The 25,655-nt window shown below is 46.3% G+C and overlaps 2 protein-coding genes across 2 annotated transcripts; one reads left to right on the top strand and one right to left on the bottom strand.

Moving 5' to 3' along the window:
- The first annotated feature begins 1,801 nt into the window (after window positions 1-1,801).
- nwd1 (NACHT and WD repeat domain containing 1) lies at window positions 1,802-12,901 on the top strand. The gene is made up of 19 exons (XM_069679166.1): window positions 1,802-1,850; window positions 3,307-3,392; window positions 3,474-3,590; window positions 3,936-4,290; window positions 4,369-5,683; window positions 5,828-6,031; window positions 6,097-6,250; window positions 6,534-6,651; window positions 6,730-6,894; window positions 6,998-7,195; window positions 7,294-7,416; window positions 7,496-7,695; window positions 7,809-7,925; window positions 8,581-8,671; window positions 8,795-8,943; window positions 9,402-9,675; window positions 9,792-10,345; window positions 10,455-10,560; window positions 12,084-12,901. The coding sequence occupies exons 1-19, from the start codon at window positions 1,817-1,819 to the stop codon at window positions 12,392-12,394; spliced, it is 4,671 nt and encodes a 1,556-aa protein (XP_069535267.1). The 5' UTR covers window positions 1,802-1,816; the 3' UTR covers window positions 12,395-12,901.
- Window positions 12,902-20,386: 7,485 nt separating this feature from the next.
- On the bottom strand, window positions 20,387-25,600 carry LOC138606763 (multiple PDZ domain protein-like; the record flags this gene model as incomplete). Its single annotated transcript, XM_069679198.1, has 11 exons — window positions 20,387-20,533; window positions 20,942-21,065; window positions 21,231-21,334; window positions 22,755-22,859; window positions 22,996-23,118; window positions 23,642-23,679; window positions 24,113-24,287; window positions 24,514-24,600; window positions 24,895-25,005; window positions 25,102-25,337; window positions 25,510-25,600. Coding segments are annotated over 11 exons (1,341 nt in total), but the record flags the coding sequence as incomplete, so codon positions are not given.
- Between the last annotated feature and the right edge of the window lie 55 nt (window positions 25,601-25,655).

The following is a 25,655-nucleotide window of genomic DNA, read 5'->3' as shown; positions in this document are numbered from 1 at the left end:
ACTGGACGGGCCGAAATGAGAAATGTATTTAAATGTTATGTAACTAAATGTGTGTTTGCGCAGTATGAATAATGATATAATATAATAGGGTCGTTCAGACAGTATTTATTTATTTATTAAGGATGACTGTTTTAATCCAGTTAAGTTAAAAATGTAAAGAACGACACAAAGAAAGGAAGATGGAAGGAAAGAAAAGTGTTAATACTTTGGATTGAGTTCAGTCAAGCTAAAAGCTATGAGCTAACTCTGAGCTAACAGGCAGAGATGTCAATGCTGAGTCAGCTAAATTAGTGCCCTCACTGCTAATAACAGCACAATTAAATTCAGTATTTACTATAATACTGTTGATTCACCCATCTAAAATGTCCTATATGTTTTTTGTGACTGGTAAAAAAACAACAGCACTGATATGCCATGTTAGAATATGTGCTAAGATGTGCAAGTTCAGTGTTCAGGTTTGAGTCCATTTAGGCTAACATACCGGTTTAGCGGGTCAAACTGTGGGCTACAGGTCAGCTCACAGTTCAATTTCTAATAAGTAAAACCGTTTGTTTCAGGTTGGCGAACTATTTAGAAGGTAAAAGTGGTTCAGGTAGGCTAACAGTGCACTTCAGCAGGTTAACCAACTGTTCAGTTAAAATAATACAAACAAAAACAAATCATTTATCAGGAGTTGAATGCAGCTACACAGCTAGCTAACTGTAACATACATCTAACTGTGTAGTGTGCTAATGGTTAATAGTTCAGCTTAGCTTTATCACAAACAGCTTGGTAAACAAGTTAGCTAACGGTTAGTTTATGCATCTTGTGGCTAACAGAACTGTTGGGTCCAGATAACAGTTTAGTTTAGCAGTTAAAACTTGATTCAGTGAAGCTAACAAGCAGCCTAGACAGTTTGGTCAAGGGTAGCTAACCATTCACTTTAGCATTTTAGTTCAGGTTAGCAAGCTGATTATTGTAGAAGCATAAACATTTGATTTGGGTTAGCTAGCTAGGCTACATTTGTATTTACATGGCAATGTGTCCAGATTAAAACATATTTTTAGTACTTTACACAGACAAAATAAATAATATGTGTCTATTACTACACAGACATGTTCACTGACAATGTTCGAGAGCTGAGGGCGAATTTCACGGTTCAAAATGCATACGAAAGCAAGGAAATGAACTTTTCCAGTGTAGTTTAAACAGTAAAAATCTGTTCAGCCACTGGGTGGAGTTATCAAAGTTTAAAGGTTTCAAGGTGTCCAGCTTCAGTAGGTCATAACATGCAGGTCATTTCAACTTAATGACCCAGTCAATAAACATTGGACATTTGATTTGACATCGGAAAAAAACCTTGTTGAGATTATAAAACCGCATGTAAAGTTTCCTTAATGTGACCTACAGTATAAAGAGGATCTATAGGGTCCAGTGCATAGAACGCTGGAACATAAACACAGATGGTATTTAACAAACAGAAAATTCAAATCAGGAAAAAAGATGCTAAACAATCTTGTATTTTGGTTTCATGCAGGTATTTGATTTTGACTTGATAATAAAACATGATGGGAATCTGCAGGAGCTCTGACAGGTGCACTGCAGGTACAACAGCAGGTCAGGTGGGAGAGCTGGTTGTCCTGGAGTAAAGTCTCTGAGGGAAACAAACAGGCAGTCGACTGAAAAGCAGCAGAGAGAGGGAAGACCAGACGAGTGGAGCAGTCTGAAGAAGACGATGGCAGAACGTCCAGCAGCAGGAGGAGGATCAGGGGCAGATTTCATCCTGCAGGACGTCCTGAGAGGCCGGACAGAAGGAGCTCAGAGGAGCAGCTCCAACATGATCCGAGTGTTCATCAGCTCCACGTTCACAGGTCAGAGCACATTCACTCACTGTTCATGGTCTCTACATGCGATCATCAGATCCAGACCACCTCTTCAGTTCAAAGGTTTTATTGGTGGAAAAGTTTGAGGAACAAATTTGCAAAAACATCAAAAAACAAAATGTTCAAACAGTCGGAAGAACAAACAAAAACTTTACACATAGTACATCATTTTTATTGGTGAGAATTTAGAATGTGTATTGTTATATTTGTATTGTTATATTATGGTATATATATTTTACTGTAGCTTCATACCTGTAGTGTTCATCTTTATCACACTGTACATGTAAAGGCCCAACTACAGACAGGAGTTGGAAATTAGCACTAGCTATAAACTCAGCACATCAGTTTCATACTCTATATTGGAGCTATGTTTAATGTCATCATCCTATCAAAGAGTGTACATTGGAAAACAACAAAGTTAAAGTCCTGCATTTAAAACCGTCTGTAGGTTAAAGTATAATCAGCAGAATGTGTTGCTAGTGCAGTGAAATGGTCCCTGCCAGTGTTTCCTTTCATACCTGATGTTTTTGGATTTATAATTCTGCTGCATTAATGTGTTTGTTGCATTTTGCTGCTGGAAATGTTCATGGTGGAGAAGAGGTCAGAGGTTAAAGGGAATCTTTGATAACACATCCCCAGGAAACTTTCAGGAAGCTGTTTATTTAGTTTCTTCACGTCTCTGAGGTCACTCTGATTTATGTTTCTGTTGTCTTCCTCAATAGTCAGGTCGTTTTTTTCAGCTGCAGCGTGCTCATGAGCTTTAAGATGAAGGTAGGAGCAACATTGACCCTAACAGAAGATGTGTTGTATTTTATTTCCTATAACGAACCTAAGTCACTCTACGTGGACGGAAACTATCGCTTACAGACGAACACCAAACTACAAATTCACTGAAGAAAAAATTGATAAAATGAGCAGCAGCACATTTTCTTTAGACGTGCGTGTTTTTGTTCAGTATGATGTGAAGGTTTTGTCCCGACTTCATGTATCGATGATTTAAAGACCACAGAGAGCAGAGTGAGCAGCAAACACTTTATACACGTCTGATCAGCTGTTCGTGCTGAACCGTTCTGATCCAGACTCCAGCCCACAGGGGGCAGTGTGCACCTTAAAGCTGTGTGTCAACAGCGCAATATTAAATTAAAAAACAAAATGTAAATGAGGATCTAACGAAGGCTCGAGCACCAACAAACAGCTCTTTACAACAGGTCTGCTTCACACACAGCTGACACAGGATCAGATTTATGTGTGCTTTAAATTCACAATGATAATAACATAATACATTTTATTTGAAGGCACCTTTCATGACACCCAAGGTCACCTTTATAGAGCTTAAAAACTAATAAGAATAGAACAGTTGAAACCAGTATAAAACAACGAGACATAAGACTGCGACTGTTGATCCAGATACCAACCTGCTGTCTCCGACTGTCTCTGCTCTCAGACATGAGCAGTGAGCGGAAAGCCCTGCTGGAGAAAGCTTACCCAGAAGTCCTTGCTTTCTGTCGCAGCCTGGGGCTGGTGTTTGAGGTGAGCTTTCTTTTTTAACATGAACTTGTATTTCAGGGTCAGTAAACAGCCTGACGCTCATTGAGGTCACTTCCTGTTCAGGTGGTGGATCTGCGATGGGGGATTCGGAGCGTATCGTCTGGAGACCACGAGGCCGGTGAGATGTTTCTGCAGGAGATCCAGAACTGTTGGAGGATTTCAGCCGGTCCAGCCTTCGTCGTGAGTCTTCCTCACATTATGATCCAGGTTTTATCACAAATTGTTTAGAGAATATCAAAGTTGTGTGTCACATGACCTTTAATGTGGTGGTTGTTATTGGTGCATCTTGGGTTAGGCTTACAATTTAAGGTTATATCTAATTTAGGGCGATACAAACTCACACTGGAAAACTAGCACAAGGAAATGTTCTGGAGCCCGTTTCAGGGATGGTCAGCTTTTGGACCAACCAAAGCAGCTGCTATATATCCAGTGTTGTTGTATTTGATGTTGATGCAGTCGTAAAAGTGGAAGATAAAGAAATCAATCCAGGATTATTTCTTTCTTTCTTTTCCTGCGTCTCCAAAGGCTCTGCTGGGGAATCGTTACGGCCACCGAGCTCTTCCTCGCCTCGTCCCAGAGAAGCATTTTGAAGCTCTCTTGTCCAAACTGTCCAAAAACCCTGAAGGCATCAAGCAGCTGAATCGGTGGTTTTTAAAAGACAACAATGCTGTCCCGCCCACCTATGTCCTTCAGCCAATCACAGCTCACTTCCCCCACTACATTGACCTCCGACCTGAGAGTGGCCGGCTGCGTGACAACGACCTCCTCTCCTGGCGTTTCACAGAGACTCAACTGTTGCAGCTCCTACGCTCTGCTGCCACCGACGCCGAGGCAGCCGGTGACATCACAGCTGAGCAGAAACAGCACTTCTACACATCAGGTCAGAGACGGATCAGTTGGTCCTTTGTTACCTCCAAGTATGTCTAAAAATCTGAGTGTGTTCTGTTCTGGTCCACAGTCACAGAGCGAGAGTTCGAGCAGGGTTTGTGGAAGGACGTCAGCGTTCAGTCCGCTCTGCTCTTCGTCCGAGAGATTCCTCGTCAGAGGATGAGGGATGGCCCCAAACGTCTCGCCAAGTTCATGGACCTGACCGCTGATGGGCTGCTGGACGCAGAAGCTCAGGGACTCCTCACCAGCCTGAAGGCCCGCCTCTACGCCACGTCACAGAAGATCCTCAACCTGCACTGTGTGGAGCTCAGCAAAGGAAGCATCGACCCGAAGCGCAAAGAGCACACTCAGTACCTGGACACCGTCTGTGAGCAGTTCGTCTCTCAGATGAAGGCGAGGATCGGAGCGGTGGTGGAGTCGTCGGAGGAGGAGGGGAAGAGGAGGAAGGTTTGGGGAAACATGGAGGAAGAGAAGGAGGAGATCACAGACGGGGTGGTTGCAGAGGTTGAACGACATGTTGCCATGAGCACAGAGATGTGTAAGGGTCTGCACGGCAGGGAGGGGCTTCTGGGTAAGCTCTGCTTTGCCATGTGGGAGTCGATCAACGTCCCTCACAGTCCGCTGGTGGTGCACGGGGCCGCTGGGATGGGTAAGACCGCTCTGCTGTGCAAACTGGCCCAGGAGATGCGTGGTGTCCTGGAGGGCGGGGCGGTGGTGGTGATCAGGCTGCTGGCAGCTCGTCACCCTCGGAGACCCGACATCGACCACGTCCTCCGCAGCGTCTGCTTCCAGATCTGTGTGGCGTGTGGTTTGGCTCCGCCCTCGCCGCTGACGGCCAACACTCACCTGGAGCTGCTGCGTTTCTTCAGGGACGTCCTGGTCGAGGTGTCGCAGCAGGGGAACACTGTGCTCATCATCCTGGACGCTCTGGATCAGCTCTCAGACCAACATCACGCCCACAAACTGCGCTGGCTGCCCGCCGACCTCCCACCCAATGTACACCTGGTGGTCTCCATGGATACCAACAGTGAGGCGTTCGCCAACATGAGGCTGAAGTTAGAGACTGTGGCGAGTTTCTTTGAAGTGGAGCGTTTGTCTCGTGTTGACGGAAAACAGATCACAGAGTCGTTCCTGAGAGCGTCTCGGCGAACTTTGACCCCCGAGCAGAGCGACGCCGTGCTGCGGAGCTTCGACTCGACCGGCTGTCCTCTGCACCTCAAACTCATTCTGTCTGAGGCCAAACGCTGGGCGTCCTTCAGCCCGCTGACACACATACACCTGGGCACAAACACACAGGAAATGATGTCACAGCTCTTACTGATGCTGGAGGAGAAACATGGGAAGGAGCTGGTGGGCGGGGCCTTAGGATACATCACTCTGGCAAGGTGAGGAGGCTGTACTTTTAAACCTGGCTCCTATTGGTTCATATTTTGGGGTCTTAATGACAAATAGAAACTCTGTGTGAGCGGTGACGCAGGCCGTCAGGGCTGCAACATCATCCTCTGATGAAACTTATTCTGACTCCACAGGGAAGGTCTGCTGGAGGCTGAACTGCGTGATGTCATGTCCCTGGATGATGATGTCATCAGTGAGGTTTACAGGTACTCCCTCCCTCCAACCCCCTCATTGATCCGGCTGCCCCCCCTCCTCTGGGCTCGACTCAGACGGGACCTCGAGGATCAGCTGGAGGAGCGCTGGACAGGCGGAGTTGCCACCATTGCCTTCAACAACCGGTAAACATATAAATGATGACGGTGAGGTCAAAGGTCAAATGTTTGAGTAAAATGTGTGTGTGCAGGCGTTTGAGCGAGGTGGTTTCAGCTCGGTATCTGACATCAGAGCGGCGGGGGCGGAGCCTGAGGGTCCTGGCAGAGTACTTCCTGGGTCGGTGGTCGGGGAAACTGAAGCCGGTGGCTCTGCCGGGGCTGTCGCTGCTGCTGTCTGACAGAAAGGTACGATGACGGAGACACACGCGTCCTCAGAGTTACCAGAAACAGTCCAGCCTGTCGTGACTGCAAAAATAATAAAGTGATGAAGCAGTTTGCTCTCCACAGGGTGAGCCCTGATCGTTCTTCTCTTTAGCGCCAAAACTAATAAAGTTAGTATTTAACTTAACGGAGGATCACTGCTCTGACTTTAGTGAAAGATCTGAGCGACTTCTACAGACATTTCTTTAACCTGACTGTGGAAGTCTTTTCCTCACGGTGTGCTTTAACTGGCTGTTTGGTGTCACAGGTCCCGCCTCAGCCGCTGTGGTTTGCTCCAGGATTGGTTAACGTCAGGAAGCTCCAGGAGCTGCCGTATCACCTGCTGCACGGCGGGCTGTGGGACGAACTGCGACAGGAAGTCATCGGTAAGATGTCTGAAGAGGAGCAGTTATGTGCAGCAAAATGTCTGAGCTCACTTACTTTTGTTGCTGCTGTGTCCTCAGGCAGTGCAGAGTGGCTGTACTGTCAGAGCAGGGTGTGTGGGGTGTCCAGTGTGATACAGGACCTGGACCAGTGCTCCCAGTACATGGACTGCACTGAGACCAGGCTGATCCGAGACGCTCTGGTCCTGATCAAACCCAGTCTGGACTTCCTGGAGGGTCACATGGGTCAGTCGTTGAGTGTCGGTGCTGCATGTTGATCTGTGTTTGTCTGTCTTCATGCAGAAAGAAACAAAGTCTTTGTGTTCACAATCTTTCCGTCTGGTTGCAGACATGTCTCTGTTCTACACCGAGCTGCTAGCGAGGCTCTGCTCCTTGGCCACGCCCTTCCCCTCTGTGATTGGCCGGCTGTGCAGCCAATGTGAGGAGTGGTTACTGACGTGTCCCGAGCCAATCCTGGTCCCCAAGTGCAGCTTCCTGCAGCAGCCAGGGGGGGCGCTACAACACACGCTGACTGGACTGCAGGGAGGTCAGAGATATGCTTATAAACAAGAAGATGCTTTCATGTTTTATTTTTCTCTCATCTCCAGCTCGAGGTGAGACTTTTACCTGTTCTTCCATCCTCAGGTGTGCTCTGTATGGATGTCAGTGTGGAGGCGGAGCTTCTGGTTGCAGGTTCAGACGACGGCGTGGTGGCGGTCTGGAGCCTCACTGACCATCAGCTGGTTCACTCCCTGCAGGGACACACGGGTCAGTCTGAGTGGATGAAACAATATTAATAACAACATTATTATTATCATTATTATTATTATTATTAACCTGTGTTTAGGTGCAGTCCTGTCTGTCAAAGTGACTGACAGCTCCGCCCACTGCCTCTCATTGGCTGCTGACGGCTCTCTGAGGAGGTGGAGCCTCACGAATGGCAAACAGCTGCTTTGCATCCAGGAGGCGGTGCCTGTTGACTCCGCCCCTTCATCAGCACACCTCCACCTGTCTAAACAGCTGATGTTTGCTTACACCAGCTCACAGGTGTCACTCCTTCTGCTTCTCTGTTGTGTTTCATTCCTCCTGTCTGTGTTCATGTCAGCCGCATTCCTTCTGTAGTTTTGTTTCAGACGTCTTTCTTATTTCTGTTGTCGCAGGTGAAGGTGTGGAGGCTCGACGGCTCCAAGCTCCTCCTCAGCAGCAGCACAGATGAAGGCTCGGTGGTTCTCGGAGTTCTGGAGGATTCTGTCGTCTCTCTGTGCGATTCTGGTCGGGTCAGAATATCTCATCCTGGGACTCAAACGGTGGAGACTCAGCTGGAAAACCGTCAGAGACGTGTAACTCCTGTGAACTCTGTCACGTTACCAAAGCGAGGGAAAGTGTTCCTGGTTTCTGAAGAAGGATTCCTCTATCAGGTTCGTTTCTCTTTGGTGTGTGATAATCACAGACTGTATATAAAGCTGGTCGCCGCGTCCCCACCACCTCTCACTGTACTTATTTAAGCCAAAATACCACCGAGACGGGCGCTGCCACCTTGTGCTGGTGACGTCTGCGCAGTCGAGATCGACGGGTGGAGCTAACCAAAACACACACTTAAGCTACCAAAGAAAAAACACAGCAAGGATCTGTCACGGCGGCGTGTTTAACAGCAGAACGGCTTCTCGTGTCGGTCTGAAGCAGATATTCACTCTTATGGAAAGTTCAGTGCTTCTGTGGGTCTCTATCTGTATTTAAAACGTACAGACTGTTTAGTTCTGACAGTTTGCTCATTGATAAAGCACCTCTTCATACTCAATAATAATATATATATAATCAGTCGTGTTTACTCCAGCGATTAAGAGAGTAAGCCGGAGTTTTCATGTGGATATGAACCAGCAGGGGGCGTCAGGCCCCTTATATTCTTCATGACAGTTCCCTTCCTGTCTGCAGATTTCCAGGTCGGGCAAACACACCGCGGCTGAGTTTCCTCTGCTTCCTTCTTTACTTTCTCTCACTGAAGATGAAAAAATCCTGATCGCAGGTACGACTCCACAAAGTGCTTCTGTCAGAGGATGTGACTGATTTATTCTTTCATCAGACCTCATCGACTGTGTGAGATTGTCTCATGTGTAGGTATAAATGTGTAACCTGTGCTCCTCTGCAGGCGATGACCGGACTCTGAGCCTGTTCAACATCGACAGAGACTCTGTGGACAGATTCCTCGACCTCCAACACGACGACAGCGTTCTGTCGGCCTGCATCTCATCAGACTGCAGAGTGATCGCCTCCGGAGCTGCAGACCAACTCATACGAGTACAAACTAACCACGAGAGACAGCACATGTGTCGATTAAAAACTGGTCGATAGAATCAGAAGACAGGAAGGGGCTCAGTGTGTGAGACACTGGTGTACAATGAAGTTTAAATTATATTTAAACTCTGCTGATTCTGTTTTTTGGTGTTTAAATATGTTAAAGTCTGAAAATGAGCCTGGTAGCTGCTTCAAAGTAAAAGCCCTCCAGGTTCTTCACAATAAAAGCACTTCCAGTGGAAGCTCCTCCTTGCCTTCCCTCAGTCAGATATTCTGCAGTTACTTCAACATGTTTCATTCAACATGCTTTTTTAAAACTCACAGGGTAGACGACCCGTCATAACACTCGTTATGAACTTCATGAACTGCAAACATGTTTCCAGATGTAATTGTGTTTGAACGAAGCTCTGACTCTGAGCTGCAGCGTTCATGTGTTATTTTCCATGACCTGTCTTTGTCAGATCTGGTCGGTGACCACCGGAGCGCTGTTGGACACTCTGTGTGGTTCAGACGCTCCCGTCAGCTCTGTGTTTCTGCATAAAGGCATCGTGATCTCAGCCTCGACGTCTGCCGCCTGCGTCCATCTGTGGAGTCTGAAATACGACGACCGCCACAAACCCGCCGCCCACATCCCTGCAGGCTGCGCCCACGTCGCCCTCACTAAAGACGCAGATCGAGTTTTCTACGTCAGACAGCAGAGTCAGACGGAGGTCATCAGCTGGAACAACCTCACAGGTCCCTGCTGCTGCAAACTTTTTAAACATAATTAATAATGAAAAAGAATTTTAGTTTCACTGTTAAATCCCCTCAAACTAAGGTCCTCTGAAACCTCCTCCTTTGTGTCCCTGCAGGCTCTCTGTCGGAGCGGTTGGCGGTCTCTGCTCAGGTCTGCTGTCTGGAGGTAGCTCAGCACAAACGGCTGCTATTCTGCGGTCTCACCACCGGCACCGTCCTCATCTACCCGTTAGCCCTCCCCCAGGAGACGCTCTGCATCCCTCCTCCGGAGAGCCTCAGCAGGGTGCTCTGCCTGGCCGTCAGCTCCAAGGAGAAACACATAGCGGTGGCCTACGAGGACTCTGTGTGTCTGTTCGAGATCACCACCAGGGACAGCTTCCCCACGGTGGAGGGGCCTCTGCAGGGTTTCCCCCTGTCCCTCCTCCACGGCCCGCTGTCCTCCATGGCCCTGCTGTCCGACCTCAGACTGCTGTACGGGACGAGCTGCGGGGAGGTGAAGCTGCACGACTTCAGCAGCGGCAGGAGCTCCGATCTGGAGCCTCATCGCAGCAGAGTGACGCGCGTGACAGCCGGTAACTGGGGGAGCCATGCCCTGGTGGGCTCCGAGGACGCCGTCCAGAGGCTGTGGGCCCTGAACCCGCTGGTCCTGGACCACACCATGGAGTACAAGGTCAGAGGTCCCACTGGATATAAACACCACCAGAAGGAAGAGTGTTTGCATAGACTTACAGACTAACATCACTTTCTCATCTCCTTTATTCTCTGTTGTTGATGTTCAGGGTTTTTTCTTTGAGGGCGTCCTCTCTGCTGCTTTCTCTGACAGCGACCAGTTCGTCTTCACAGGATCTCAGGACAGAACCATCAAAGTCTGGGACGTCACTACAGGTACGGACAGGTGTTGTGGGAAGAGCAGGATTCATACCAACAGAGAAAAGTATCCTCACGTCACTGTTACACTAACTAAAGAAGCTCAACCGTCCCACTGTTATCACAGACACTGAACTAACCACAGACACTCAAATGTCCCGCTGTTATCACAGACACTGAACTAACCACAGACACTCAAATGTCCCGCTGTTATCACAGACACTGAACTAACCACTGACACTCAAATGTCCCGCTGTTATCACAGACACTGAACTAACCACTGACACTCAAATGTCCCGCTGTTATCACAGACACTGAACTAACCACTGACACTCAAATGTCCCGCTGTTATCACAGACACTGAACTAACCACAGACACTCAAATGTCCCGCTGTAATCACAGACACTGAACTAACCACTGACACTCAAATGTCCCGCTGTAATCACAGACACTGAACTAACCACAGACACTCAAATGTCCCGCTGATTCTTCCTGTTTCTTCCTGTTACTTCCTGTCTCTTTTCCTGTCTCTCTTCCTGTTACTTCCTGTTTCTCTTCCGGTTTCTCTTCCTGTTACTTCCTGTCTCTTTTCCTGTCTCTCTTCCTGTTACTTCCTGTCTCTTTTCCTGTCTCTCTTCCTGTTACTTCCTGTCTCTGTTCCTATTTGTCTTCCTGTTACTTCCTGTCTCTTCCTGTCTCTGTTCCTGTTTGTCTTCCTGTTACTTCCTGTCTCTTCCTGTCTCTGTTCCTGTTTGTCTTCCTGTTACTTCCTGTTTCTCTTCCTGTTACTTCCTTTCTTTCTTCCTGTCTCTCTGCCTGTTACTTCCTGTCTCTCTTCCTGCCTTTTCCTGTCTTTCTTCCTGTTACTTCCTGTTACTTCCTGTTTCTCTTCCTGTTACTCTTCCTGTTACTTCCTGTCTTTCTTCCTGTCTCTCTGCTTGTTACTTCCTGTCTTCCTTCCTGTCTCTCTGCTTGTTACTTCCTGTCTCTTCCTGTCTCTGTTCCTGTTTTGTCTTCATGTTACTTTCTGTCTCTTCCTGTCTCTCTTCCTGTTTCTCTTCCTGTTACTTCCTGTCTCTTCCTGTCTCTCTTCCTGTTACTTCCCGTTACTTCCTGTCTCTTTTCCTGTCTCTCTTCCTGTTACTTCCTGTTTCTCTTCCTGTTACTTCCTGTCTTTCTTCCTGTCTCTCTGCTTGTTACTTCCTGTCTCTTCCTGTCTCTGTTCCTGTTTGTCTCCATGTTACTTCCTGTCTCTTCCTGTCTCTCTTCCTGTTTCTCTTCCTGTTACTTCCTGTTTCTCTTCCTGTTTCTTCCTGTTACTTCCTGTCTCTTTTCCTGTCTCTCTTCCTGTTACTTCCTGTTTCTCTTCCTGTTTCTTCCTGTTACTTCCTGTCTCTCTTCCTGTTACTTCCTGTTTCTCTTCCTGTTACTTCCTTTCTTTCTTCCTGTCTCTCTGCCTGTTACTTCCTGTCTCTCTTCCTGCCTTTTCCTGTCTTTCTTCCTGTTACTTCCTGTTACTTCCTGTTTCTCTTCCTGTCAGGTAACCTGCTGTACGTTCAGTACGTCTACGCGCCCGTCGTGAGGATGTTGACGTTCAGGAACGGCTTCGTGGCGTTGTCCCAGCAGGGCTCCGTCATCAGGGCGGTGTTTCGCTGTCCGGACCACATCAGTCCGGACTACAACCCTCTGAGGAACGTGAAGGCTCAGTACCGGGTCACCTCCAGGGAGAAGAACCAGGACGGTCAGCAGAGCTCTGTGTCGGACCTGCAGGACTTCAACCCGGCCCAGTTCAACATGAACCTCATGAGCATGCTCAAAGCCAAACCCTCCTCCACCTGTCTCATACTGTAGGACAGTGAGGCCCAAACTAAGGCTCTGGGACCTTGAAGGGCCGTGAGGTTCTAGAAGGAGAAATTAGGAAAAACCTATTTTAAAAGTAAAGAAAGAATTTGTAGGATTGTGACCAGGTGTATTTAAACCACGTTCATGACTGCAGATATTAGTTAGCATGATTAATAAGCAGTTAACATCTGTAAATAACGTGAATAATGTTAGTGCTCATATTTTTACCACAATAAGTATAAATACTTTCTTTTGTTTAACACAGCTCGTTACAGACGTTACGATAAGAACAGCTCTGAAGGTGCAGCAACACATTTACACAATGTCACTTTGTTTGGTGTTCTCAAACCCCTCCCCCACACAGGTGTTGTAACACTGTTTACCTGCTTTTAATGAAGCATCTAATGTTAGCCTGTCTAGCCAACTGCCTTTACTTTATACTAACTACTCCGCGTCGCTAGTGGAGTTACACTCTTAAAAACTGGTTAACAAAGGTACAGCCGACTCCTCCTCCTCCAGGTAAAGACTCACCGACTTCTTAAACAGCAAATAAATGAAACCTTTAAGTCAATAAATCTGATTTCTGAGTCAATGCTTTTTTTCCACCTGAGAGAAAGAGGTCATAAAAGCCAGCGAGCAGATAAAAGCTTTCCCTGTGAATCAGAGTTAAACATTAACAGACATGTGCTGACTTCCTGTTTCACCTAACTCACCCACAACACCTGAACCTGCCGTCTACACTGGCAGATCACACGCAGGGTCTGAAGCTTTAACTCGCCGTCTGAAGGTTCACGCCTGTGAAGTGTTCGTCTCTTCGTTCAGAGCAGAGGCAGCCATGGGGAAACTGGGAGCAGTTATTTCCTGTTTGTTGCTGACAGTCGGAGCGGCGGCGGCACAGACAGGTACGAGCTGTACAACATTAACTTTAAGATCACAGTAACACTGCTGCTCGAACAGACAGGTTAAACAATCACACCTGTGTGTGAGTGTTTTAGAGCTGCAGGTGAAACTAGACTTTTACTATCATCAGTTCATCTGCATCACGATATGCATGATATTATAGCAGAGCCAGGTGCAGCGCTCAGGATGTTTTTTTCTACCTTTTATCATTATTATTTCCTGTTACACCTGCGGCCATCACAAGGTGATAACAACGAGTCCCATCTCGGCCGTTTGGTCTCAAAACACCTTTTTAAAGATGCTGTGGCGACATGAAGGAACTGTGAGCATACAGGTACGACAGTTTACAGGAGTCTCCTGAAACGTATGGCAAAGTAACAAAACCAGATTTAAGGCTAACTTCTGTTTTATTTTGAAATATTGCGGCGACTTCATCGAACAGACTAAAGACAATGACCGTCTGACACGTTCTTTTGCAGCAACATAACACATGTTACAAGATTTATTTAATAATAAATGATGTGATCATTATATTAACAGGAAGTAGAAGCTGCTTCCCTGTTCACTCAGTCTTAATCATTAACTGCTGTTTAACCCTTAAACATCTTGTGTGTAATTATTTCCTTATATTAGTTATTTCCTGAAATAATGACACAGCAGGAAGCAGTGATCACTTCCTGTTAATAATGTTCATTGGGGTCATGATCTTGATTCGGATCTTTATTAAACCCTGAACAGTGAAAACAAACACACGCCTGCACTTCAAACGTCAGCTAACTTTTTCATTTTAAATGTTTTGGAAACGTTCGTGCTGTTTCCGACCGCTGAAGTCAGTCTGAATAAAAAACCTTCAGTGCTTTTGATTCGTTATTAATTTGTCCTGAAAATCAGCTTTGACGTGTTTGACGTGTTCGTCCTAAAACTTCTTATTCTGCAAAGTATAAATATTCTTGGACACAAGTCGAGATGAGCTCAGCTAACATGTTAACTATGAGCTATTATTAATCGTTTACATGTTGGTTCAACGTTTATTTTAGCATCAAAGATTTTGGTTCACATCTCTTTTTATGGACAACAAGAGTTTAGTTTTATCTCTCAAAAGAATCGAAAGTTTTAGAGTCAAGTTGTTGATGACCTTCGACCTCTGTGTGTGTTTGTGTGCAGTTCAGCCCAGCGAGCGTCTGCTGCCTCAGTGGCTCACTGGCATCATCGCTGTCGCTTGCTTCCTCTTCCTGTCCTTCGTCGGGCTCCTGGTGAAGAAGGCCTGGTGTGACCGCCCCAGCAGGTCAGACACTTAATCGATTCATTGTTCAACAGATTATTTATCGACCAACGTGTCAAATATTGGTTGTTTCCTGTAGAACATTTTCAAGAACTCAGAAAAGGTCTTGTTTGAATGTATGTGTCAATAATTGATTACTAATAGTTTATATTGAAATGTTGTGCAGGAGGAAGAGCTCAGCAGAGGCGGTGAGAGAAAACGACTTGGTCATGACGGAGGAGTACGCCTACGAGACGAGGCTGGACCTGGGCAGGTGAAAACATGACAGCTAAACACTTGATATCATCTCTGCTTCAGTTCAGTCCGTCGTTACGTTTGTGTTTCTCCAACAGTGAAAAATCTTCTGTGCACCAGGTATCAGATATGAAATCATTTATAGTGCTACATCAATAGTGCTGATCTGTGTGTGCAGGGCGAAGCCCACGCTGGAGTCAGACAGAGAAAACTCCTACGAGACGAGTCTGGACCTGGGCAGGTACGACCGACCAGTCCCACAGCTCCACACCGTTTGTTATATGTTTCTATGAAATGATTGATTAAACGATTAAAACAGTCAGCTTCAAGAAGGAAAAGAAGATAAAAAGTAAACTTATAAAAGTTATATTTCCTTAATGAAGCTCAGTCAATAACAGTTTGTGTCCTCTTTAATGTTTAAGGACAAAATGTCCTTCACGATTTATGGAGAAACTTTTGGTTCATTTTAAGTTTAACTGTGTGATGAACGATCCGAACAAAAGTTTGTTTTTAATGATAGACAGGTGTGGTCACTGACGATGATTCACCAGAACAAGATCAAAATATCATCAAGTTTCTCCACTTCAACTTTAAATGTTCTTTAAAATCTCTTATTTAATGTTTTGTGTTCATCAAAGAATGATCGATCGATCGGTCCGTAACTTTGATTGTGACGACAGTGTAAAGTTTTTCTTCTCAACATGTGTGTGTTTGTTTTCAGGAGCAAAGACAACATGAGCACCTTCTACAACCAGGCGTTCGACAGCACTGAAGACAAAGTGACCTCCATGTGACCTCCTGCAGAGATCCTATTGGCTGATGAACACAGACTAAATTCTTTCGAACAGGAATGATGAACATTTCCCGACGATGTCTTTTTCTTAGTTGATGTCTTTGTTCCCAGGCAGGTGCAGCGTACTGCAGATATCATCCGCCATGAATGTAATGACACATTTCTTCTTTAAATGTTTGATTTTCTTATTTAGTCACTTTTCATCTTCATATGCAGCTTAAAATATTTAGAATGAACCAGATTATTCTGTCATTTAACCTCTTTAGTCACTTCATGCTGCAGATTCAGATCAGTGAACATGAAGAGCAGCTGTCTGTCAGGTGATGTTTGTGCTGATTAATAAGTTCTCTCTTTCACAACCCGCTGCGTCGACTCTCATTACTGATCGATGGAACACCGATCAATTATTAAACACAGACAGGTGTTAGTTCACTGTCTGTGAGAAGAGTGGGACATTCAAGTGTCTGTGGTTAGTTCACTGTCTGTGAGAAGAGTGGGACATTCAAGTGTCTGTGGTTAGTTCACTGTCTGTGAGAAGAGTGGGACATTCAAGTGTCTGTGGTTAGTTCACTGTCTGTGAGAAGAGTGGGACATTCAAGTGTCTGTGGTTAGTTCACTGTCTGTGAGAAGAGTGGGACATTCAAGTGTCTGTGGTTAGTTCACTGTCTGTAATAAAAGTGAGACATTTGAATGTCAGTGGTTAGTTCAGTGTCTGTAATAAAAGTGGGACAGTCGAGTGTCAGTGGTTAGTTCAGTGTCTGTGGGACAGTCGAGTGTCAGTGGTTAGTTCAGTGTCTGTAATAAAAGTGGGACAGTCGAGTGTCAGTGGTTAGTTCAGTGTCTGTGGGACAGTCGAGTGTCAGTGGTTAGTTCAGTGTCTGTAATAAAAGTGGGACAGTCGAGTGTCAGTGGTTAGTTCAGTGTCTGTGGGACAGTCGAGTGTCAGTGGTTAGTTCAGTGTCTGTAATAAAAGTGGGACAGTCGAGTGTTGTCTAGTCTCATGAAGCCCCTCAGAATAAAACACAAACAGGTTTCCTTCCATCAGAAAGACTCGAGCGGGCTGGACTGTGCTCTCTTTACATTTTAATAAATCAGATCATTTAGCACAAATCAAACAGGAAACGATCAATAATCAGAACAGACAGAAACATCATTCACAACATTTCATAGATCGTTCAACAGCCTCATCAGAGCCGACAGAGAGCCTCTTTGGGTGCTGCTTCCTCGACATTAATTTATGTAAATCTGAGTTTTTAGGTCTATTTTTGGGTGTGAAATGTGAAAAATCAGAGGCTCAAACACAAAAATATCAGTAGTACAAAAACCTACAGAAAGCTCAGCGGCCTCTTTCAGGAGTGAGTAAAAGAAAAAGGACAGAAGGAAGACAGAAGAAAGAAGAGCAGCAGACACCTGACTGTGATGTTTGTGGCTTTTTATCTCTTTAAAGGGATTTTAGCGTCGCAAATAAACAACCAGAGAAAAGTGAGTTCATCAACATAAAATGGCTGCTGGTCGTTTTCATGGCACTGCAGTTCTGAATCGAAATGCACAGTGGGAATCGTAGTTGACGTCCACCTAAGAGTTTTTAAAAAAAAAGTGTTAATCTTCTTTTTCCGGTGATTTTACCTGGAAACTTTTAATGCTGGTCCGTCACTCACTATAGTGTATGGACAGAATGGATGGGACTTTAAGGAGCGTGTGAAATAACTCTCACAAAAAGATTAAACTGAGAACTGTCTGCACTTTCTCTGTAAACACCAGAGTCTTTCATGTCTTCTAAAGAAAGGATGTAAATAAAGTGCACACCCAGCTGGTGTTTGGCAGCGACTCTGACTGAGTCCTGAGTGAAACCAAAGCTGCTTCTGACTGTTCACACGACGATTCAGACAAAACATACAAGAATTAAACAACAGAAAATACATCGTTAATTTCCAGCAAGATCAAAAAAATAAATTACACTTCATCTCCTCTGACATCTACAAATAAAGTACCAAAAATTAAGACAGTCATTATGACAAAAACGCTGAACATAAAGTATTTTGCACTTGATTGATATGTTTAAGGAACAGGATCCTGCTGAGACTGAAGCTGGTCTCTGAGCAGAATCAGACCGTTCTCCCTTCTGCGGCCGACAGCTGATGATAAATAGTTCAATAAGACAATAAATATCTGAACAGAGAACCTCTATCTCAGCGTGGACGCCAGACACTCTGTAAACACCAAACTAACTTCATGTTGGAAAATAAAGACACAGCAACAGACTGACATTTTGTTAGATCCTCTTGTTGTCAGGCTGAACTAAGGTTGGGGTTTATTCGGATTTGATTAAATCCACTGCATAAATCTGAATCCTTCAAATCTATTTAGGTTTGCTATCAACAAAGGAATAAATTCAAACAACTCAAAGCTCAGCTAACATGTTATTGGATGTGTTTGAATGCTAGCTGTTTTTTATTTCAACCTGCAGAAGAGACGACTGAAAAAGGGCTAGGGTTAGCTAAACGTAAGTCACACTTAGCCTCGTGTTAGCCTCAGTGTTTACTAAGTGAAGTCAAATAAAACAGGTTCACGCACATGGAGAGATTAGTTGTTACTAAACATTTAAAGCCGCTAACTGCAGGTGTAACTGTTGTGTAGCTAAGCCTTATGTTAGCATGCTAATATCTGAGCACAAGAGTAAAAGAGGTTATGTGGAGTACGGTCAACATATCTGACATGAAACTTGATAACTGCTGTTTAATGACGACGTTTGGAAGATTGTAAAATAAGTTTCAATACAATAAAACAAACGCTGCTGCTAACTACATTTGGTTAAATGAGTAAGTAACGACAGTAAGCTAACGGAACCAACTGACAAAGCAGATGTCAGCATGCTAATATAAGATGACTACAGGAAATACTGCAGACTAGCATGTTAGCTAACAGGTTTCAAAATATGTAGCATGTTAGCTAACAGGTTTCAAAATATGTAGCATGTTAGCTAAAAAGAAACAACATACAGCATGTTAGCTCACGAAGAAGAGTAAAATTTCTCTTGGAGAATCTAGGCTAACACTTTCCCCCTGTTTCCAGTCTTTGTGCTAAGCTAGGCTAAACATATCCTGGAGATGACAGAGAGCAAGAGTTTAACTAAATGTCAGTGCGTTGCTTTTACTGAAAGCGTGTTATAATCTTAAATCTCGATGGAGACACTTTTAAAAATCAACATGTGGAAGACACTGAATCTGCTGCTGAGGGCGACCGGGGTCTCCGAGCCCACCGAGTCCTGAGAGTCATCTCCATGACGACACATTTTATCTACATCTGTGTAATGATCCATAATGTGATACATGGATTCATTACTGGAAGATAACTGGTTTTGTTTCACTTTTAATATCTGTGTGTGAAAAACTAAATGTTCAACAGTAAAGTAAAAAAATAACTAATTTATTAATCAAATAATTTTGCCAAGAAATTCAGACCTCGTGTGACTAAACAGCCGAATTCTCTGACTAAACATATATATATCGATAAACTATGATACGTGATAAAACTCAAGTGTCTTTGTCATTTCCTGTTTAACAATTTCAAAATAAAGTCCCTTTTAGCTACGTAGCTTCAACATGTTTTCTTTGACAGTTTGATGGATAATAAAACTCGATGTTTGTGATGTTTGAAACGATCAGTAGTGTTTTTCACATTCTCCTCTCTGGGTGTCACATTTATAATTACTGCTACTCGTGGCTAACAGCTAACCAGTCATTTACCACAGAGGAGATGCTAAGCTAACATGTGCAGCAGTGTCAGAGAGCAGACGTTCTGTGCAGTCACACTTCCCTTTTTGTATAAACATATATATTCCTCTTCAGACTGTATAAACGGATGCAGGCTGGCTTTATATGTTGCTCTATAATAACTCCATATTGATACTATTCTGAGGAGAAGTTGGTCGGTAACAGAGTTTCTCAACCTCCTCCGGCTGTGACGCCTCAGACACACGTTTACATCGTTTCATGTGTTAGTGTTTGAAGTCATCTGCAACAAACTGTAAATGTCAAGCTAATAAATCAGACAGTTGTTGAAACATCACAACAAGCTGACATGAATAAATTAAATATATCTCATGACCCATCCAGACCATCAGGCGACCACACGCGTGGCCCGACCCACAGGTTGAGAAACTCTGTTTGTAGGTATAAAGCGGTGAGACTTATCTGGCCATGCTGCAGAGTTTCACTGATGTCAGACATCCGTGTGTACTGGACACACGGGAAGTGTGTGTGTGTGTGTGTGTGTGTGCGTGTGTGTGTGTGTGTGCGTGTGGGTGTGTGTGTGTGTGTGTGTGTGTGTGTGTGTGTGTGTGTGTGTGCGCGTGTGTGTGTGTGTGTGTGTGTGTGTGTGTGTGTGTGTGTGTGCGCGTGTGTGTGTGTGTGTGTGTGTGTGTGTGCGTGTGTGTGTGTGTGTGTGTGTGTGTGTGCGCGTGTGTGTGTGTGTGTGTGTGTGTGTGTGTGTGCGTGTGTGTGTGTGTGCGTGTGGGTGTGTGTGTGTGTGTGCGTGTGGGTGTGTGTGTGTGTGTGTGTGTGCGTGTGTGTGTGCGTGTGTGTGGGTGTGTGTGTGTTTCTTTTTTTGCATGTTGGGAGCTTCAGAGTTCAGGATCCACGATGATCTGTAGTCCAAGAGTCAAAGTGTGTGTGTGTTGTTCATATGTGAGTATGCATGCAGGTGTGTGTGTGTGTGTGTGTGTGTGTGTGTGTGCGCGTGCGCGCGTGTGTGTGTGCGCGTGCGCGCGTGTGTGTGTGTGCGCGTGTGTGTGTTATGACAGGACGTCCAGGGTAACGGTTCCTCTCTGTTTCTTCAGGATGGCGACGGCCTGCTCGTGTGTGACTCCCTGCAGACTTTCTCCGTTCACCGTCAGGATCTGGTCGCCTCGTTTCAAACGCCCGTCGACCGCCGCCGCGCCCTGAAACACACCGACACGCCGCGGGGGTGTTATTACACCTAACAGGTGCATGTATGTTAGCCCTGTGTTTACTGAGGGGAGTTTATCATCAGGCTGCACAGAGACAGAAGTTCTTCTCACTGCAGGTTGTGTTGCTAATTAAACCCACGACAGAGCGAATGTTAGCATGCTAACACAGAGGGAAGAGTAAACACTTAACCTAACACACATAGTAACTGACTTCATTAATATAAAGTTATCTGAGCAGAACTAGAACTTGTCATTTCATCACACTGGCTCAAAGGGGCTCCCACAGATGAGTCAGTGTATGCAGGCAGACATGAAACATTCACAGAGATGTATCCTCAGCCTCTGAAAGTGTCATGGTTAGAAGTTAACCCAGCTCGTGATGCTACAGTGACCTCTGACCTTGCTGAAGACTGTCTTCACGTAGATGGGCAGGTCTCCATGTGGGCTCCCGAATCCTCCGACAATGCTGAAGCCGAGGCCCTCAGAGCCTTTCTCCAGACTGATGCTGCGGGGCCGCGGACCCCTGAGGAGGAGGAGGAGGAGAGGGAGCAGGAGGAGGAGGAGGAGGAGGAGGAGGAGGAGGAGGAGGAGAGGGAGGAGGTGATGGAAGAAGGTGGTCAGGTTAATTTTATCATCGTTATTATACGGTCGTGTGTGTGTGTGTGTGTGTGTGTGTGTGTGTACTCACTCTGGCTCTGCTGTGTGTGTGTCGGTGTTGGCTGACAGACTCGAGCTGCTGGATAAACTCTCCACCTGAGAGGCGATGGCGCTGATGTTGGTGTCTGCTACCACCTGAGACACACGTTGCATTAAAGCAGGAACAAACGACTGATGATGGAGGACGTGTCGTGTACAGCTCTCATGTGCAGCTCTCATGTGCAGCTCTCATGTACAGCTCTCATGTGCAGCTCTCATGGACAGCTCTCATGTGCAGCTCTCATGTGCAGCTCTCATGTGCAGCTCTCATGGACAGCTCTCATGGACAGCTCTCATGTGCAGCTCTCATGTACAGCTCTTATGTGCAGCTCTCATGTGCAGCTCTCATGGACAGCTCTCATGTACAGCTCTCATGGACAGCTCTCATGTGCAGCTCTCATGTGCAGCTCTCATGTGCAGCTCTCATGGACAGCTCTCATGTGCAGCTCTCATGTGCAGCTCTCATGGACAGCTCTCATGGACAGCTCTCATGGACAGCTCTCATGTGCAGCTCTCATGGACAGCTCTCATGGACAGCTCTCATGGACAGCTCTCATGTGCAGCTCTCATGTGCAGCTCTCATGGACAGCTCTCATGTACAGCTCTCATGTGCAGCTCTCATGGACAGCTCTCATGGACAGCTCTCATGGACAGCTCTCATGGACAGCTCTCATGGACAGCTCTCATGTGCAGCTCTCATGTACAGCTCTCATGGACAGCTCTCATGTACAGCTCTCATGTGCAGCTCTCATGTGCAGCTCTCATGGACAGCTCTCATGGACAGCTCTCATGGACAGCTCTCATGGACAGCTCTCATGGACAGCTCTCATGTGCAGCTCTCATGTACAGCTCTCATGGACAGCTCTCATGTACAGCTCCCACAGGAGGTAAGAAGGTTATTTGACTTATTTAATCCATCGACTGTCTTTGAACGGACCTCAGACCGGCCTCTGTCCCTCTGAGTTGGTCAAATGTTGAAATGCATCCTCAGTGAACAGACACAGTGAGGCTCTGCGGCTGTGTCTGTGCTCACACTGTCAGGAGTTTATAATGACACTAATAAACAGCTGTTGTCTGTAGTCCTGCTGCTGATGTTAGCCTTAATGTAATGAATGCATGAACAGAGAGCCAATCAAATCTCTGCTAACGGACGGAAACATAAAGAGTGACATTTATTCTTAAATACTACAGGTAAGAAAAATCTGATGTCAAGGTGACACCTTGTTATGGTGTGTGTGTGTGTGTGTGTGTGTGTTTATTTGCTGCAGGCTGATGGAGCCTCATCAGCATAAAGGCCTGCTGCTGCTGTTATCATGCAACAGTCAGCTGGAGCACACTGATAACGCACGCACGCACGCACGCACGCACGCACGCACGCACGCACGCACGCACGCACGCACGCAGAACATTATAAATCATGTGCTGAACGCCTTCTGAACTAACACAGCAGATTATCATTTACTTCAAAGGTTAAAGCCCTGATCAGGTCACAGGTGAGGTGTAGCAGCAGTGTTACCTGCAGGCTGATGTTCCCGTAGCTGTTCTTCAGCATGGTGACGACCTCGCTGTGTGACAGGCCGTCCACTGACTCACTGTTAATACTGACGATCCTGTCGCCCACCTGAACACACACACACACACACACACACACACACACAATGTTCTTTATTATATACAAGTGTTACTACAGTGTGTGGTTAAATCCTCTGTGTAATGGATCATAATCATGACATGATGAAACTCTCTCTCGTCTCCACCTTGAGTCGGTGCGTCTTGGCAGCGACTCCATTGGCCTGAATCATGGCGATGAAGATGGGGATGTCTCCCAGCGGGCTGCCCTTCCCCCCCGCTACACTCACCCCGAGGGAGTCACTGACACCCTGAGGGCAGAGGGGGAGGAAATGGTGATGTAACAGTTAAGACCTGAGAAGAAAGGACGCCTCATTTCCTCACATCAGAAACGCAGGATGAAGAGCTGCACTGATGTCAGACTTTACAGCCTCCGCAGGAGAATCTGCTCGTTACAAATGTCTTTACAAGTTTTCATTATGACAGAGTTCAGCAGTCAAGCTGCCAGCGTGTCGGTTTACAGCCTTCAAAACAAGACTTTCTGATGTCTGTGAAAAAACTGGTGCCGACTTCGGAGTTCACTGACAGCTCGTAACAAAAAATCATCTGAAAACATTTGGTTCATCACGAGTTGCCCAAATCACACATGCACGTAGCACTGAGTGTACTTCAGGGTCTCAGTGTTTGAGAGCAGCTTTAACATCAGGCTGCAGTGAAGCTTGACTTTAGGTTCTGCAGAGGCTGAAGGTCCTGCACCTGGTGAAGCTTCCAAACTGACTTGAGAAAAGATCACAAAGCTCTTCTAATGTGATGTGAGTGTGCTCAGCTGTTTACCCGTGTGATGTCCACCGTGCGGATGCCAGCGTCTCCGCCTGCACGCACACGATGACACGAAGAGGAAAAAGCACGTGTTAGGATCCAAAGTGTTTGTTTATCTAAATCACACATTATAGCAGACAGCAGCGCCTCATGCTGAGTGAGTGAGGGCAGAACAACCAATAAATCCTCTGAAGGATCTCTGTGGGAACCCGTCACCTGCAGACGGCCGTTAATAAGCAGCAAAGCTAGTTTACACAGGTACGGAAACATGACATCATCTTTAAATTCAGGTGGTGCATTACATTTATTTTTAACCCTTTAAACCTACAGGTAACCTGAACCTTATTATGCTGACAATTCAGAGATGGTTACCTGGTAACGTGTCTGATTCTTAATACAAGCAGAAAAGCAGCGCACAGGTGTTCTATACCTGTGTCCTGCAGGAACTCATTAAACATGCAGGAAGTCGCTTCCCTTCGACTCTACCTGTGCTGTTGGAAGAGGAAGTGATGTCACTGGTAGACTTTGTGTTGTTGTTGAGGGGCAGGGGGTCGGTGGAGGTCGACACCGGGGGGTCAGGGGTTGTAGGGTCACATGATGTTGAGGTGTGTGTGAGGGGCGGGGCCACAACACCTGAGCTGTTCCCGCTCACACGACTCATCTGGAGACAGTTTACACAGAGACACAGTCAGCATCAGTCACTGCGACGCCAACGAGTCATCAGGGAGGGTTTTTATTTAGAGCGCTGTGTCTGTCATGTTCCACACACACACGCACGCACGCACGCACGCACGCACGCACGCACACACACACACACACACACACACACACACACACACACACACACACACACACACACACACACACACACACATACATACACGCACCTGGCTTCCCTTCGAGTTTTGTCTTGATGAGATCCAGGAGGCAGCTTTTAATCGACCGAGCTCCAACAGCACGGGACCCCGAGCACACTGCAGGACACACACACACACACACACCACACACACACACACACTCACACACACACACACACACACACACACACACACACACACACACACACACACACAGAAAAAACAGATAAATTATAAAAATCGTTTGAATAGAGGCTGTGAAGTAAACTCAGTTGTTTGCATGTGTGTGTGTGTGTGTGTGTGTGTGTGTGTGTGTGTGTGCGTGCGTGTGTGCGTGTGTGTGTGTGTGTGCGTGTGTGTTTGTGCGCGTGTGTGTGTGTGTGCCTGTGTGTGTGTGTGTGTGTGTGTGACCTTCAGTATGGCGGCCACAGTTTCCTGGGAGGCGTGTCTCGTGTCGTCTCCGTTCACTGACAGGATCTGATCTCCCTGCATCAGACGCCCGTCCAGCTCAGCAGCGCCCCTCTGACCACCTCAGAGATGAACACACCGCTGCCACTCCTAACACACACACACACACACACACACACACACACAGAGTTACATGACTTGGACACACACAGAGCATCGTGCAGGTGTTGGTGTTGTGGTTCTTAAGGTGGACCTCTTCCCGACGATGCTGAGTCCCAGCCCTCTGCCGCTCTTCTTCTGCAGCTCCACCTTAAACAGGTCCAGGTTCTCCTCGTCTCTGTACTGAGCCTCGTCCCTCAGAACTGTCAGACGGACTTTCGCTGGCGTCTGACGCAGGGTGGCGATGGCCTCCTCATGGACGCCCCGCGGAGGTCCACCCCGTTCACCTGCAAAGGCACGATAATACAGCACAGGTCATCACCACCACGTTCATCATCTGTGGAAACCCTGCGAATAATGACGAAGTTTACACCTGTGACAATATTGTGCTCAGTCGTACGGAGATCCTTTAACAGAGCATGAAACATCTCAGAGCTCAGCCAGCCGCTCTGTTCTCACATCTCACCTCCAGTATCTGGTCTCCGGCCCACAGCCGACCGTCCCGGGCTGCTGCTCCTTCTTCATACACCTCATGGATCACTATGGCGTCCTGGAGGAGAGAGAGAGAGAGCGAGAGAGAGAGAGAGAGAGAGAGAGAGACAGGG

Source organism: Semicossyphus pulcher, unplaced genomic scaffold (genome assembly GCF_022749685.1).
Source record: "Semicossyphus pulcher isolate SPU_LCO1_2020_fin unplaced genomic scaffold, fSemPul1.0.p SCAF_37, whole genome shotgun sequence".
In the NCBI taxonomy this organism is placed as follows: Eukaryota; Metazoa; Chordata; class Actinopteri; order Labriformes; family Labridae; genus Semicossyphus; species Semicossyphus pulcher.
Note: the sequence above shows the minus strand (reverse complement) of the source record. Positions and strands in the feature narration are given on the sequence as shown.